General features: G+C 38.2%; 2 protein-coding genes across 4 annotated transcripts; one reads left to right on the forward strand and one right to left on the reverse strand.

Annotated features, from left to right (window-relative positions):
- The first annotated feature begins 186 nt into the window (after positions 1-186).
- Positions 187-13,413, forward strand: fam102bb (family with sequence similarity 102 member Bb). 2 transcript variants are annotated; one of them, XM_079475457.1, is made up of 11 exons: positions 187-660; positions 4,646-4,766; positions 4,867-4,896; positions 5,902-6,018; positions 6,629-6,675; positions 7,334-7,437; positions 8,742-8,837; positions 10,038-10,239; positions 10,484-10,620; positions 11,045-11,114; positions 11,434-13,392. In XM_079475457.1, exons 1-11 carry the CDS (start codon positions 527-529, stop codon positions 11,474-11,476), a joined length of 1,101 nt encoding a protein of 366 aa, XP_079331583.1. In that variant the 5' UTR covers positions 187-526; the 3' UTR covers positions 11,477-13,392. The 2 variants fall into 2 exon arrangements, with proteins under 2 accessions (XP_079331583.1, XP_079331584.1); XM_079475458.1 differs by lacking the exon at positions 8,742-8,837 and having other exon boundaries at positions 190-660; positions 11,434-13,413.
- On the reverse strand, positions 12,809-15,765 carry henmt1 (HEN methyltransferase 1). 2 transcript variants are annotated; one of them, XM_079475454.1, is made up of 6 exons: positions 15,487-15,765; positions 15,300-15,415; positions 14,767-14,901; positions 14,495-14,677; positions 14,206-14,386; positions 12,809-14,083 (listed from the first exon to the last, which is right to left on the reverse strand). In XM_079475454.1, exons 1-6 carry the CDS (start codon positions 15,568-15,570, stop codon positions 13,598-13,600), a joined length of 1,185 nt encoding a protein of 394 aa, XP_079331580.1. In that variant the 5' UTR covers positions 15,571-15,765; the 3' UTR covers positions 12,809-13,597. The 2 variants fall into 2 exon arrangements, with proteins under 2 accessions (XP_079331580.1, XP_079331579.1); XM_079475453.1 differs by having other exon boundaries at positions 13,410-14,125; positions 15,487-15,710.
- Positions 15,766-16,168: the final 403 nt, after the last annotated feature.

A 16,168-nucleotide genomic window follows, 5' to 3' on the forward strand; every position in this document is an offset into this window, starting at 1 on the left:
CATTGTTATTATTATTGCTTTAATCTAATGGTTTCGGCTTCTGTGCACTTAATATTGTAAACCACATATGGTTCTTGAAAGACATTTTATTTAAACGCGTAATTTGTTCTCTAACAAAACATTGCTCCCGCTTGACAGTATATGTGTGCGCTGGCCCTTTAAAAAGCGTCACCGTGTGTTTCCACTACTACACCACCATAGCGCACAACGTATCGCCATCCAACGATACAACAGAAAACGAGCCTCCGCAGACAGACTCACCAAAGACAGACTTCATATCCATGAACTAGCATATCTATTTTCCGTACCATTTTTGACAGTAAAGGTGTAGCTTGCGTATATATGAAGCTAAATGATCATCGTTAGCTAGCTTAGCTTTCTGTCAGAAATAAAGGAGTTTACAGCGGCGGTGGCTAACGGCTACCACCGCCAACACAAGAGATTCGTCAAAGATGTGTAAATAAAGTAACGTTAACGTGTGACTAAAGCTAACGTACGTTTGGACCGCTGGGAATCGACAGTCACGATGATGAAGAAAAAGAAGTTTAAGTTCAGGGTGGATTTTGAGCTGGATGAGCTGTCATCGGTACCGTTCGTGAACGGAGTTCTGTTCTGCAAAGTCCGCCTGCTCGACGGCGGCTTCTCGGAGGAGTCTTCGCGGTAAGGTTGTGAGATAGAGGGAGGAATGGGGTTCATTGGGGTGAAAATCTGCCTTGGATAACCTTTGAGGGTTCTCAATAAAACAGGGTGCTTTTGTTAACCCTTACGCATATTCACAATGTTTAGTAGCCGTAGTCTTTTGGTTTTGTATACGGTAAAACCACAGTAACCACATATTTACTATAGTTACAAATAATAATCTTCCTAAGGGAACCCGTAATTCATAGTACAGTGTGGTGGTGTATTTGGAGACCTCTGGGTTGTTTTTAAGTTCATGTTTTATTGCGTATCATTTCGGTCAAGGTTACAATCAACACCTTTGTGTGGCTGTGATCATGTGAAAGCAACTTCCATGTAGATGATCTGTAGTGTGTGTATTCTTTTAGATGTTATGTAGAGTGTGGTAACTAGTTGTTTGTGCAAAATGTTATGTTTTCTTGCTCAAATAATCCTATCAAACACCTAACAGAAGTTTAAGAGTCCCCTCCCAGTCCAAATAACTAACCATTGTTTAAAAATGTAATGCAAACCATTGCAATATTAGTAGATCTTATTATCAGCAATACAACGTTTGTGGGTTCAATTCCCAGGGGGAAAAACATTTTTTATTCAGTGTAAGTCACTATGTTGTAATATTAATATTGTGACATGGCCTACATGACTTAGTAAATATGAAATAGCTATGGTGCTCAAGAAGGGTGATGAATAACATGTGCCTAAATGACTAGTCAGCTGATAACCAGATACTGTGATGAGAGAAGAAAGCACTGCTCTGCATTTTATGTGTTATTACAGGGTTTCAAGACTAGTCCCCTAAAGACATCTTTGTTATTAAGAACTTCCTTACATCATCAATACCACATAACAGATGGTTAGATAATGTTCATTCAATCAGTCTGACGTCAAGAAAAATTTTGTACAGCTTAGATCTAACCGTATATATAACAATATATAAAACACCAGCACAGTGACTACTGCCACAAGCCGAAGATTGTCATTGATTGTTATTGGAACCCTGAACATAATACTGAAACCTGTCAGACGTAAATAGCCACTGGTCAAATGGATTTTTAAATCGGAAATCCCCAAATGGAAACATCGTAGTGTCCTTGCATCTTGTGTGCCCTGCTACAATTCATTTCAAATCTGCTGCTCTTGTGCTAAGTTAGCATAGGTCATGTTTGATGTGTCCGGTAAAAGAGCTGTTTACTTGCTAACAGGTTGCATGCTTGTGTAGGATGGAAGTGCATCTCTTTAAGAGGGAAGAGAACTGCGCAGAGAACTGTGAAGTCATTGCCAGAGGTTATTACCATCACATGGACGATTTTGGCAGTGTGAACAAAATCACGAGCGACTTTCCCATATAATGATGTCATTGTGATTCTATCTGTGTTGACTTCATCACTAAGTGTTAAAAACAGAAAATAAATTAATTTGAAAAAAGCTGTGTCACAGCGTGCAAATGCATGCCCACAAAATCAATCTCTCTATCATCTCAGGAGTCAGGACGGACATCACAAGCTCTTTTTCTATGCCCTGCTCTACCCCAGGCTTCCCACACTAAAATATTAATGTGTCAGTCGGTGAAAGTAGGCTTTGAAACTTCACAACCTATTTTTATTTTCCAAATTCAACTCTCCCGTAATGCATCAGCAGCTTTTTCATACTAACCGAAAGAGAGTCCATGTACAAGCAGCACAGCATCTTAGAAGATCTAGTGTGCACTCATACATCGATTCTTCTCTATTTAATTATGCAATTCACAGCGAGCGTCTGTAGTTTCTGAGTTTACGCTCCCTTCAGGCTTGAGTTCGCCTCCATCCGCCTATCCTTTTGAAGAAATCTTGTTTCAGTGAAGACATCCTGGGGGAGAAGCTAAGGAAGGAGCACACTTAACCACAGCACTCTTGCTCTTATTCGCTTAACTGAGTTTGCCATAGCAACGGCATACATTCCAAATACATAAATTAGACCGGTGACTTGTCTAGTTTTTTTGGCACACTTTACGCACTATATGATAATGAGTTTCGGGTATGGTTATATTTTAATGTAATGTTTTTTTATGACCAAGTCTGTTGTATATCATCAGAAGTCTATCGATGATTTTTAATGGTTCATTATTCCTTTGGGAGCATTGATACTAATGACTCCAGCACATGCATACTATGCTAATAGACCAATGAAAAAGCAGCAGGGTTGTTTTTGTATGCGCCACTAATGCATGCCATTAGCACCTAACATTACTGATATCATGATGTTCTTTATTTAACATCATTAGTGCTTTGCAAGAAAGGTTATAAATGAGTCAACATAATGCAAAATTGCTCCAGTAAGTTCTGCGTTATGTCGAGTCGGGTGATGGATAGCATGGAAAAAATTGAATTTGACCTACGGAGTTAGTATTTCAAAATTGTAGAGCATATCGATTGGATTTTTGTGCTGTTTGTCTTTCCCGGGTTGTGTGTCTGATTTATAAGTGTGTAGCCGGTCATTTATAGTGCCAATGCCGGTAATTGTTATCTCCCAAGGATGGAGTTATAGTACTTGTGTTACCTGACCTTGACTTTCATAAACATTAACCATGCCACCTTCGTGTTAGTTTTAAGAGACAACAAAGCAAAACTTGAAAACTAAGAAAGTAGAAACTGTCCTAAAGTCAACATAAAAATACATTTGGGTTAATTAGTTTTATTAAGCTGGTCTTAAATTTCATCAAGATGTTTTTGCTTTTTGGTTGGTATTACTTGTGTCTTCATAAATGGTTGTCATCTTGTTTCAGGACAAACGTTGCCATCTGCAATCGACTGCAAACATGCATTCCGGCCTGGCTGCATTTAAGTATGATATGTCCACTTTTAAATAATTCCTGATGGATAAAACCAAATGATTCACTCTGACATACGTCACATTGCACAATTAAAGTGGTTTGCAAATGCGTTTTCATGTTGACATTTTTTAATTTGGCTTTGGTGTTGCATAATATGCATATCAAGTGCTTATTTTAGGTTGCATTATTTTATATCATTAAAAAAGGCAGTGCAGGTTGTGTACAGAACATTGCTTTTAGTCAGCGCTGGGTTTCTAAAGGACCTTGTACATAAAACCACTCCTCCTGAGAGGATACAACAGCATAATTTCCTACTGTCATCTGCAAATAAAAAGAGTGATATTTTAGTCATTGTAGATCAGCTTCACAGGCTTTGTTGCCTGGATATGTCATTGTGTTGTTAGCATACACACAAAACTGTTTATTTCCTAGAAACTGTGCATCTTTAATTTAGTTGAAGGAAAATGTGAGTGGTTTTCCGTTGCTGGTGTTGTTTAGAGAAGTAAGAAGTAACCGGCTGCCTGCTATGGTGACATTAGAGCGATGTTTTTAATCCAGCTGTGGTTTATCCGGGTTAATGGAGGAGAGGCAATGACTCTCTCGGCACAAAGTCTTATGCAGGGCATTCTCCTCAGATTTATGGGAGTTGCCTGTTTTGTGTGTTATTTTGGCCGTGTTTCCCACTGATGTCATTTTGGACCATTATACCATGACATGACAGGCTATGTTGTAAGAATTATGTGATGGCAATAAATCTGTTATATCCAGCATCTATCAAACATTTTATTACCAGTACTTTTTAAGGTCTGCAGTGCAAAGTGCAACCATCTGTCTTATTATGATTTAAAACACCTGCGCAGTAAGGATGATGTTTAGATGAGAAATGAATTAAATGTCTTGTTGTTTGGGTAGGCTGCTGATTTCAGGCTCTAATGAACTACAGAATGTGATTCAGACTCTAAGGCAGTCGACCTGTACACAATATTGAAATCATTTTGCTGTAATGAATTTGGATCAGTGTGAATTCATTATAAAATCTCCCACATGCACCACTTTCAGGGTTTGCTCATGCACATGGTGGGGTTTGAATGAGCACGTATTTGTTCTGAAGCCAGGGCCGTAACACCCCAAACTAACAGTGTTGTGCGTCTTTCACAGGGAGGCGGTTCAGGCTAACTGTGTACGCTGGAGAAAACGATTTTCCTTCCCTTGTAAAATGAGCGCTAATGCTGGCACCGGAGTCCTCGATCCGTGTGTGTGTCGGGTTTCAGTCAGAAAGGTACATAACACTTGCACACACATTTGTTTTTCGTAGAAGAAAAGCCATGCAATTATAAAATGTAAAATGTTTTAATACATTCATTTTTATATTTTAACAGGAACTGAAAGGTGGAAAGACTTATGCAAAGGTGATTTGATCTGTTTTATTAAACATGGTAGCAGTAACTCAGTAACATTATATAATTAGGTCATTGACTTGATACAGTTTCCTGTGTGACATGACATGACATGACATGACGTATATGTGTGTTTAAATTGATAGTTCATCCAAAAATAACAATTCTGTCATCATTTACACACCCTCAGATTGTATAAATGTCTTTGTGCTGAACTGAAAAGAAGATATTTGATAGAATGTCAGGAAACAAACAGATCTCATCCCCCATTCCCATTTTCATAGAAAATAAACACTATGGGAGTCAATGGGGATGAGATCTTTGGTTACCGACATTCTTAAAAATATATTCCTTTTTGTTTAGCAGAACAAAAAAAAATATTCAGGTTTCGAACGAGTGTGAGTAAATGATGACAGAATTTTCATTTATTAGTGCTATTCACTAAATGCAAAAACAACATTTCAGAAAGGATTTGGATTTGACCAACTTATAATTTAGTTTGAACCATGCAGTGAACTAAAATATTTATTTATATAGTTAATATTTATGTGTTTTATTTGGTTCTAGCAAAAGTGTTTATTGTTGTAATACACTTGATTGCTATTTTACAATTGTTGTTTCAATTAGAAATAAATCTGTAAAAAACTATCAGTAATTCATCGTAATCGGCAGGTAGTGACCACCTTAGTTATCGTTATTGGCAAAATCCAACATCGGTCCATCTCTAAAATGGAATACAGACGATAATTCAATTAGATGTTCTTAAACTAAGATACAGGATTGTCAAACATTGATAACAAAAGTGCAGATCACTAAAAATAGATCACTCTGGAATATCATTCTTATATGCGAGTATGTTTGTGCATGTGCACAAATGTTCCCTGTTCGTAAAACCATTAACCTTTTATTCAGCTTTTAAAGCGTCAGTGGTTTCATGACAATTCTTGTTTGCTACTGGGCAAATTGAGATTAAAATGGATTTCCTCTCTAAATGTCTATCGCTTTGGTTCTGCACAGCTGGGTTTCGCTGATCTCAACCTGGCTGAGTTTGCTGGCTCAGGCAGCACCACACGCAGGTGTTTGCTGGAGGGTTATGACACAAAGAACACCAGACAGGACAACTCCATTCTTAAGGTAAAGAAATGTTCAGACCTCAGGATTTTCCTTTCGTTCCTTCCTTTTAATTTTCATAAAGTTGCTGTGTGTAAGTTGTTGGAGTATCTATTGACAGAAATGCAATATAATATACATAACTATGCCTTTAGAGGTGTATAAAGACCTTATATTATCAAGCGTCATTTTTATTTATCTTAGAATGTGCTATTTCTATCTTCATACTGTACACCGCCGGTCCCCTTCCGTGGAATTTGGTTTCTATAGTAGCTATAGTTCACTTCTATAGTAGTGAACCGTTGGTTGCAATTTGCTACCTCACTGCTAGATTCCGCTACATTCCATACACTAGACCTTTAAAGGTACAACAAGTCATAATTTACTTGTCCTTATTTTGTTCCAAACTTCCGAGGAACCACTTTATCAACTTACTCAACCACCCACGCTAGTATCGTTCTTTTAATAGCTAAATGAGGGCGGTCCTATAGAATAGCGGGTTGTAGGTGCTTGCTGTGGTGTTGCTGTGTGGTGGTAACCTGGCAAGCATATTCAGAAACCATAACAAATACAATGTCTAAAAAGCATCCGGTGTTCATTCCTATATTCAAAATGTCTTTGTCTCTATCCGCAGGTGATAATTAGTACACAGTTAATGTCTGGAGACCCTTGCTTCAAAACGTGAGTATTACTTTTTAAGCCTTTTGGAATACATTATGATCTAAATGGTGACACTCTTGATGTCAGAAAGATGATTACATTTTGTAACAAAAGGGTTTACCTCAGCATTTTTTTATTTAGATCCACTTAAAGACTCAGAGAGACATTTTCTAGTAAAAGATGTGAGGTTGCTATTTTCTCCTTTGCTGTGTGTTGTGTAGGAGTGTGAATGATAGCTCTAGGGACTTCGAGCTCTGAATACAGATTTGCATACTGAGTCGAGGAGGAAACCAACACTGTCCACCTACACACACCCCACAGTACACACGGCACGAATGCAAAAACCTACTGAAAACATTTTTGTGGGTTGGATGGAGAAAGTGTAGCCTTCAGGGATTACGGGGATTCTTTCGAATGGTTGTTAGTGGGTGGATTGAGATTTAGCTTTTTTCAATTCTATTGTGGGAAATTGTTTGCGTTTTATTAAATATATATAAAATGTGTGTGTGTGTGTGTGTTGACTTTAAAAATCGTATTAGATTTGTTTAGAATATTGACATTCAATCTATTGATAGCTGCTTTCATTTCATCAGTTGTCCGAGGCTGTTTATTTGTTGCCTAGGGTATCGATTGGCACCTTTCTCTAGAGGTTGTAGATCGATGTTCTCTCTGTATTTAGGCCTCCGTCCACGGCCACTGTGATAGGCATTCAGAGTGATGCCGAGAGCCTGCTGGAGGACAGGAGAGGAGGAGAGATACAGAAGCCTTTTCTGAGCCTCTCAGGTGAACTTTGCACACAAATACACTATAACCATATAAGCACAGTTACGTCAGGATGCAATGAGTCATACTGATGTCATTTCAAACCTGTTTGACATGATTTTTTCCACAGAACACAAAAAGGTTATTTTGAAGAATGTTGTGGCACATATTGACTTGCATTGACATTTTGTCTATACGATATAAGTGATTGGTGCAGGCACTGTTCAGTTTCCAACCTTCTTCAAAAAATCTTCGTTTGTGCTCTGCGGAAGAAAGAAAATCATAAAGGTTTGAAATGACAAGAGGATGAGTAAATTATGTTAGATTTAGTTTTTTGGGTGAAGTATCACTTTGGAGTGAATCAGAATGGGATGCACAAATACAGCCATGCTGTACAATTTATGTTTCTAATATTCGTTTAAGTGCAAGTCCATGTTTGGAGTTTTTCTTGTTCATCTTGTCCTCACGAAGCACCTAATGAAACAAGATTATGATAAATCATGCATTCGGATCAGTTCTGTAGAACCGAACGTAGCTGAACTAACAGAAGCTTGAAAGAATGTTCTCTCTTTCATCCTCTCTTCCTTTTCCCTGATACATGCTGTGAGCCTTTTCAGTCCACAGGCTGCTGAAAACGTCAGTCTTTAATGTATAATTTAGCCATGTGCTGCTTTCCACTCTGTTCTCGAATAGTGAATCATTCAGACTGTCCGCACACGAGTGGCCATGTGTCCAATTCACACCTCTACAATTTGTAAAATATAACTTGGAGAGATTGTGTAGGTCCTGCTCTTATACAGAGTCTTGTATATAGTCTACAGTAACGACAGTAATTTAAAAATAGCCCTTATTGTCATTAAAACCTGATGTTTAATGTCAAGTAGGATGCAATGGACCCAACAGCCAAAATAAAATTCATCCCAATGGCCTAGAGGTGATATATAGAAGTAAATTGATCAGTCCATGCAAGACAGTTAATTTGATTTATAATGTCTTTATAAAAACAAGTTTAATTTATTTCTTAATAAACTAAATTATTTCCTTAATAATTATTTAAAAAATTCACCGGTAATTTAGTGATATATTGAAGCGAATTGATCAGTCTATGCAAAACAATGAATTTTATTTGTAATGTTTTTATAATAAATTATAAAAATATTTTTTATTTATAACTAAATAACATGTATAACATTTTTCATAAATAATTATAAAAAAATGTCACTGCTAATTGAGAATTCGCCAAAAAGATTGGAATATGGAGTTCAAGCATGTAAATCCACCGTGCAGGTTTAATTTAGACTGAACTCAATCCATTATGTACACAGAGACATCAGGGAAGTGTGGCTCTCTGCCTGATGAAGTGGGGCTGTGCGGACACTCGAGAACGTCCAGTTACGCTAGTCAGCAATCCAAAGTATCTGGTAGGCTTTTCCTCTTCCACTTTTTCTCCGATCCTGTCATCTTGTGTTGATGTGACTCAGTTGTCATGCTTGATTTTGAATGCTTGCCTCTTTATTACTGTCTGGCTCTAACAATATCAGGCTGTCAATTAACAGGATGTCGTGGTTTTTAATAATGATAAAATGCCACGTATGCATGTTGTAATGAAAATGCAAGACAGTACGTGCTTGTCCATTTGCACATATTTTATTAGATCCTTTATTAAATAACCTAAAGGGGCTCTTAGAAAGGTTTTTGGCAATTACAAAATAGCTGTATAATGTACTGATGTAATGTGATAACACTTATTCCAGTACTTACAGACACACCACTCAGTCATAATTTCATCATGCACTTCTCTTTCAGTTACAGATTCAGTTACCCACTGCTCACTTTGGCATATTCCATTAGAGCATCAGTTAGTTTGAAAGTTTTGTAAGATGTACTGTACTGTACTGTGGTTGTCACAAGTCCAGTGGCAAGCAATTTGTCTGTTGTTTTTGATGTAACAAAATCAATAAAAAAAATCATAGCCTATCAAAGGAGTTTGTTGAAACAACACCTCTGTGTAGGTGGAGCTGTCAGATGTGATGTATCAGAAATAGAAACTGTGCACTTGTGTGTCGATGTTACATCTGTTTAGGATAACAACTCTGATAAACGCACTGCATGTGCGTCGTGAACGCCGTGCATCTACAATTAAAATAACAAATATACGCACGAAAAAGAAGCTAAATGTGAATCGGGCCTTTAGAAAAAACATTTCGGGAATATATAACATTCCTTACTTTAATTCTTAAATTGGAATTTAAGAAAAAAATATGGCAGTTAAGAAGAATTTTCTTCTTAAGAATGTTTTGTGGATCCTGCCTGAATTCCTCCACTTTATGACACTGCAGTGTTACATTATGAGTTTGTATGTGTGTGGGTGGATATTCTCCCTTTACCAGCAGCACATACTAGCTTTATCATTTTCTGAAGCTCTACAGCTTGACAGCAACTTGAATAGAGTGTGTGGGTGGGGGTGTTAAATATCCTTTCAATTCTGAATGATCGATCATCAATCTGTAAAAGATTTTTAGAGGGTACAAATTGCTATGCATTTACAGGATTATCATTTTTTCTTGTCATTCATTAATGTATATGCTGTTTGAATTCATGTAACCTGTCTTGTTTCTCAGGCTACAGTACGGGTCACTCGCGTTCCTCCAGTCTTTCAGAGTTCTCCCACAGGAGAAACACTTCGGTGGGCAGTGCTTCCACTGGCATTGCCAGCATCCCCGAGCCCAGTGAGGAGAGTGACCAAACAGTGCCCCTTACAGTCCCGGGGGGCTGTGCTGCAGTGCCTGAACACCCATCAACCCCTGACAGAACTGCCAGCAGGTCAGAAAGATCTTCAACAAGATTTAGATGCAGTTAATAAATTATCTATGGTCTGTGTGGTCCATGTTTTCTAACTGTCTCAGTCACAGAAAATCATGGCAAGCATTTTGCAGTGGCAAGCAGTGTCTTTCCATTCATTTTTTCAATATGAATTTACACAAATTCTCAAACTTGCCAAGAATCAAAACATTGCAAGGCTAGAAAGCAGAGATTTCATCGGTTTTATATGCGTATATACACACAGGTATCCTGTAAAACAGGACTCGATGGAGTCTCAGCTGAAGAGGATGGATGCCACTCGGGTGGATGCTGATGATGTGGTGGAGAAGATCCTGCAGAGTCAGGATTTCACACACAGTCTGCTGGACTCTAGTGCTGAAGGTAACCATGGCAACAATTTTAACAGATTTCCTCAGACATCACTGCCATTATCAAATTCTGACCATTCCCTTGCTGATTTCTAAAAAACAATGAATGTTAGTTTCGTAGTAAAACGCTGCATTGATGGCATGCGGTTTCACAGTAGCAACTGTCACACTTTGCCCTGCTGTGCACGCTAGAGTGTAGACATAGGGGAAAGGGAAATTTAAAGCGATGTTTACTGGTGTCTTCTGCTGCTCGGTTGGTGTATTGAAGTGTATCCGTGCCAGAGCACATCTCTGTCTATGTCCTATTAGTTTTGGTATTATTTTTAGATGTTCTCATTAGACATGGACCAATTTTGTTTTTGTATTCTCCAGAGCAGAGTCGTGACTTTACACAAGACAAATGGATTGTGTGACAATGTTGGTGGTTTGTTTTACAGAGGAAGGTCTGCGTTTGTTTGTGGGTCCGGGTGGAAGCACAGCACTTGGTAGTCACCACCTTCCCGCCAGGTTAGTGTAAATAACAGTTATTATAACCATTGCTATTCATAGTTATAGCCTCGTATTTATTCCATAGCAAATATGTTTTATAGGCCTATCTATATTCGTCTATAATATTGGGTCCATATAATAGACGTCAACAGTGACCGATGGTTTCGGTTACCAGCATTCTTCAAAGTTTCTTCTTTTGTGTTGTGCAGATTAAAATGACATACAGGTTTAAAGTGAGTTCGAGTAAATGATTCTAATTAAACCTCAGGATGGGCAAACCAAGATGCAGGTGGAGAAAATATATTTATATGTGATTCCTGATTTCTTCTCTCTTCAGGGTTGGAGCTGGTGCCTATGAACAGGTGGTGATTAAACGCTAGGGTTTAAAGATTCCAGAAGGAGATGTGTTGAAAACCAAAGTCTGTGTCGTGGGAGGAGAGAGAGGGATGAAAAGCTGAATAAACAGTCATTTTCGTCTCTCAAATTAGGAGTGTCACAATCCTGTTTTGATGAAACAGCGCCCTCCGCTGATACTTATAGAACTGACAGATCCTCTGTACGAGGTCGCCTTTACGGGTGTCTGTGTTTCACTGTGAGGTAAAGTTTGTCTTCTATACATCTGGATTGCAAACAGTCAGTGCAGATCCGCTGAACAAGATCTTGTGCTCTCTTTGTGCTTTTTCCTCAAAATATAATCATTTCCACACAATATTTCAAATCACTGATTTTATTGGTAAGATGTTTATTGGAAGTATTTTGCTCTTATTTACGTGTTTGTGAGCCAATGTAAGAGCCATTGTTTGTGTGATAATGTGATCATCCTTAGAAAACTGTGTGTTTTCTGTCTGTATTCTGTTATGCGCCCTCCCCTCAGTATAATTTTATCTCCTTACTGTACAAATGGGAATCAAAGCGCCACGATTCGTTTTCAGACTTATTTAAACAGCACTTTGATTCTTTCTTCAAATGGGAGTTTTTCTGTATTTCATGGTTGTCCAGTTGGCCTGTACACATTAAATGTGTACTGCTTTTACTCTTTATTTGTTGCCAAAAGAGGAATTTAAGCTTGAAGTTAAAGTTTAAAAGTCGAATTTCAAACTAGTCAATTTAAATGCACATTCAGTGGGACTTTTACAGCTGTGTTGTTTGTAAATACAGTATGTGGCTAACTTTTGCAGTGCTGGTTGTTAACTTCAAATCTATTATACGGATACAATGCAAGTATCTTACAAGATTCTCGTAGCAGTGTATATGACATCACGTCTACAGTGTCTGACGCAGGAACAAAGTCAGCCGAGCTGTTCTATTACAATTGTGGCGATGCTTAATATTGAAATGTTTAGCTCAAAGGATGACATCAAGCAATGTGTAGCACTTATATTCCTCTCTCTGAAAAGATCTAACACTACAAGAACCCATTTCTACCAATGCTTCACTAAAATGAAAGTATTTCAATGATATTTTAAGAATCACATCTCTAAAACTAGCTATGTGGCATATCACAGGATGTCAAATACCTCTGAATATCTTCTCAGAAGCCATTCTCTGTTTTTTCAGTTCACTTCTGTGATTTTTGTGTGTGGATTAGCAGTCAAGTGAGTGTGTGTACAATTTTTGTAGCACTTGATTGCATCACAACTGTCCAGAAATAACTTCAGAGTTCTAGTGTAGAAATGCATGGGTGTCACACATACTCAATGAGTCCAAGCATCCAGCCTATTATGTGCGATAGACAAGTCCACACATTCAAACAGACGGGGTTCAATAGTAAACTGGGTCATACGTCTCAGGTTTATTATTTTATCGTTGCAATTACTGCACAAGTTAAAAGCACCACACCTTGAATGTGCTAAAATCTGGATGTTAAGCGGTTATGAGTAAAAGTACGGCTTCATTATATCATCACTCGGTAAGATGAGTTACTTGCTAAGTTCTTTTGAACTTGATTTTTACGTTTTTAATTGATCTACTGCCAAAACAAAAGTCTATTTTTATGAATTTGAGTTTTAGTAATACTGTTAGACACTATTTAAGTCTCCCTCTGTTAACGTTTCTTGCAACACAGCCAGTAAGTTGTTCCTGGTACTTTACATGTTGTATAAACACAGTGGCTTTATCTCTTCTGTGAAGTTTTTGGTCCCTGTAATTGTAACGTGTCTGATGTTTAAAAGTGACATTGCTTTTGACTGTCTTGCAATGTTGTGTTCAACTTTTGACTAATTGTGGCTTCCATGCCATATGTTCTGTTGTGATGCTGGTAAGGTACGTCCCATGCACTGTTCAATAAAACCAGTACAAAACAACAAAATGGTCACTTGATGGATTTTTACATGCTTTTTTGTCCTATAAACCAAAGGACGTTTTAGTATTTAATGTTTCTCTTCACATCTCCATCACAGATTTGACAATAGAATGCAAACGGTTACTCTAAACAAATTATAGTTGGTTCTGTACTTACAAACATTTTATGATTGATTTTAGTTACAGAGTTTTCTCATTTATTATACATTTCCAAGCTCCTCATCCCAGTCCTCCTTTACATTTTCTGCTACATCTGAAGATGTTTTCACCTCCTCTTCTTTGTCCTCCTCTTCATCGTCATCATCATCATCATCAGCCGGCAAGATTAGTACTGTTCCATCAGCACTCAACCTCATCCGCGAATCACCCAGCAGTATCTCTCGAAGACGATGCAGGGTCCCACACAGCCCTCTTACTCTGGGACTCAACCATACGCTTGACAAGGGGATGCAAATGGTGCCACCGTGCTGATAAACAGGCAGCTGCTCATCTGCGCCCCCTTCAGCTCCACAGTGTTCAGCTTCCACTGATGGATAATAGTGGACATGTGAATTGTTGTTTGAGTCAATGTTCTTCTTCTGACACCATTTCTTTCTCAGTTGTTGTGCCTCGTACAGAACTTCATTAACCAGAGTCTTCTGGTAGATGTTGTTATCACAGAGGCTCGGATACACCACCCTGTACAGCTTAATAAAAAAATGTTTTGCTATGTTTGCAGTAATATTTCCCTTGGGGAGAAGATGATCAATTGTAATATAAATCCTTTAGACAAATAAGGAAATGTGATGGCAACACCCTGTGTTCTCACCAGTCTGTACACCGAGGGTTCCAAACGCTCAGTGGTAGTCATGGACCGATTTATCCCATCATAATTTCTCTGGAACACACCAATCTGGGTGCAGAATCCCACATCTGTCCAACCGCCAAAGGCTTCTCCAACTCCAGTAAACTGTACAGAGTAACCATATTTTCTACAAACTCTGTAAGCCCTTTGGGTGAAAAAGAGTTGGAATTCAAGTTATTATCCAATAAATTATTAATCATGAATAGCATGGATGCAGATTAGTGCCTGTATTAAATATGGACTATTTACTTACCAGGCCTGAAACTCAGCTCTGGTCCACTCAAACTTGTGGTCATAGTTTCTAAATCCTGTCAGGCCCGGCAGCAATGGGTTGAATTCTGAGTTGGGTGTGCTGATGATCACAGAACCTGGTGCCATGTACCCAAACACCACCTCTGAGAAGCTCTCCACCTCCGCAAGCTCCAGGTGTTCGATTCTTCACAGGATAAGGTGTTTTTTCCACACGGCTCAGGTAAAAAATGCTATTCAAATAATACAGCTAGAGAAACAAAACAAAAGACTCACAACTCAACACACGTCACAAGATCAAACCCTCGAGTGCATGGCTCTCTCTCTGTGACCGAGCCCTGGTATAACTCAATGGTCAAAGGCCCATTGCTTGGTTGTAGGTAGTCACTCATGAGTGGTGCCAGTGTACGCCTGGAAAAATGAATATCATAGTTACTGTAATTGCCCAGTCGGACAATTGGACCAGTCTCACAGTAGTATTGTAATAAAATGCTATTTAAATGTTACTCATACTGCTTTTGATCCACGTGGAAGAAAAAAACGCAAACATTCTGAATAATGTAATGGTATTATGGGAATAGTATGGGTCTTAAAGTAAACCAATAGTCTTTGTGAGTCTCTACTGGTAAGGTGTTGGATTCTTTAACTGGACTGGTGTATGGGAACCAACAAAACAACTTTAACTCCCATGGACATAAGATCCAAAAGACACACACCGTGGAATCGTTTAAATGCTGATGTTTAATGAGACACATAATGGCCTTTGCAGTGGAAACCTTTAGAATCTGTATCATCAGCATGAGTCTTACCTTCTTTTTAGAAGGGAATCGGCGTTTATATCAACCCCCACTAGCAACTGTACACAGTCGCGATGAAACTTGAGTTTTCCAAGCAAGCAACAATCGGCGCATCCTAAATCAATGACCTGAGAAACCCAGTGCAGGTAATAAGACCCCAAAAATACAGAATTTATTCAAATACTTGACATGTTTTTACCTTTCGAGGACGGCACGTTTGCACGTAATCAACAACAAACTGATATCTCTGCATGTAGAGCGGAGGAGAAAACGGTGTATTCATGGTGCTGTGTGTTGTTGTCCGTTACCGATAAATATATGTTCAAGATGTATTATTGAGCCGTATCGAAGTGCAAATGGGTGGGTGAATGTTTTCAGTGTTTTACTCGAACTCTCTACATCTGTTCGACTTCATCCGGCGGCGACGCTGCGCAGAGTGATCGACGTATGACATCAAATTACCGCGAGAATATGCGGAAGTGGCCCACAGAACAGCAGAAGCTACTATAAAAACTTCTTAATTTTTTTAAACTCTTTTTATATTTTATTTTATACTTTTCAACAATATGTGTGTGTGTAAGATATAAGAGTGTCAGGCACTTTATTTCTGTTTAAAGGAGTTTAGCAGTATTTTATTAAAAGTGCTAATATTAGATGGACTGTTGCCTTTATATCCAGTATATCATTGTATATCAATAACATTTCCTGCCACCTTACTACTATACAACTTTGTTTGGCTATAGCAACAAAATGGCTATAGCAACAGAATTGATAGAAAATTATTTTCAATTATTTATATTATTTATTTGTTTTTGAATGTGCATGTAATATGCCACACAGATTACAGAAAAATATTAAAACAAGTAGTTACATTTCTGCAT

This window comes from Barbatula barbatula, assembly GCF_947034865.1.
Source record: "Barbatula barbatula genome assembly, chromosome: 15".
NCBI lineage: Eukaryota > Metazoa > Chordata > Actinopteri > Cypriniformes > Nemacheilidae > Barbatula > Barbatula barbatula.

Excerpts from the sequence above, each read along its gene's own strand:
- henmt1 (XM_079475453.1), bottom strand. The coding sequence starts at position 15,570 with ATGAATACACCGTTTTCTCCTCCGCTCTACATGCAGAGATATCAGTTT. Across the intron at positions 14,902-15,299 it reads GATTCCCTTCTAAAAAGAAG|GCGTACACTGGCACCACTCA; the intron begins GTAAGACTCATG and ends TCATTTTTCCAG. Across the intron at positions 14,387-14,494 it reads AGAGCTGAGTTTCAGGCCTG|GGCTTACAGAGTTTGTAGAA; the intron begins GTAAGTAAATAG and ends TTTCACCCAAAG.
- fam102bb (XM_079475457.1), top strand. The coding sequence starts at position 527 with ATGATGAAGAAAAAGAAGTTTAAGTTCAGGGTGGATTTTGAGCTGGAT. Across the intron at positions 4,767-4,866 it reads GTCGGGTTTCAGTCAGAAAG|GAACTGAAAGGTGGAAAGAC; the intron begins GTACATAACACT and ends ATATTTTAACAG. Across the intron at positions 10,240-10,483 it reads CCTGACAGAACTGCCAGCAG|GTATCCTGTAAAACAGGACT; the intron begins GTCAGAAAGATC and ends ATATACACACAG.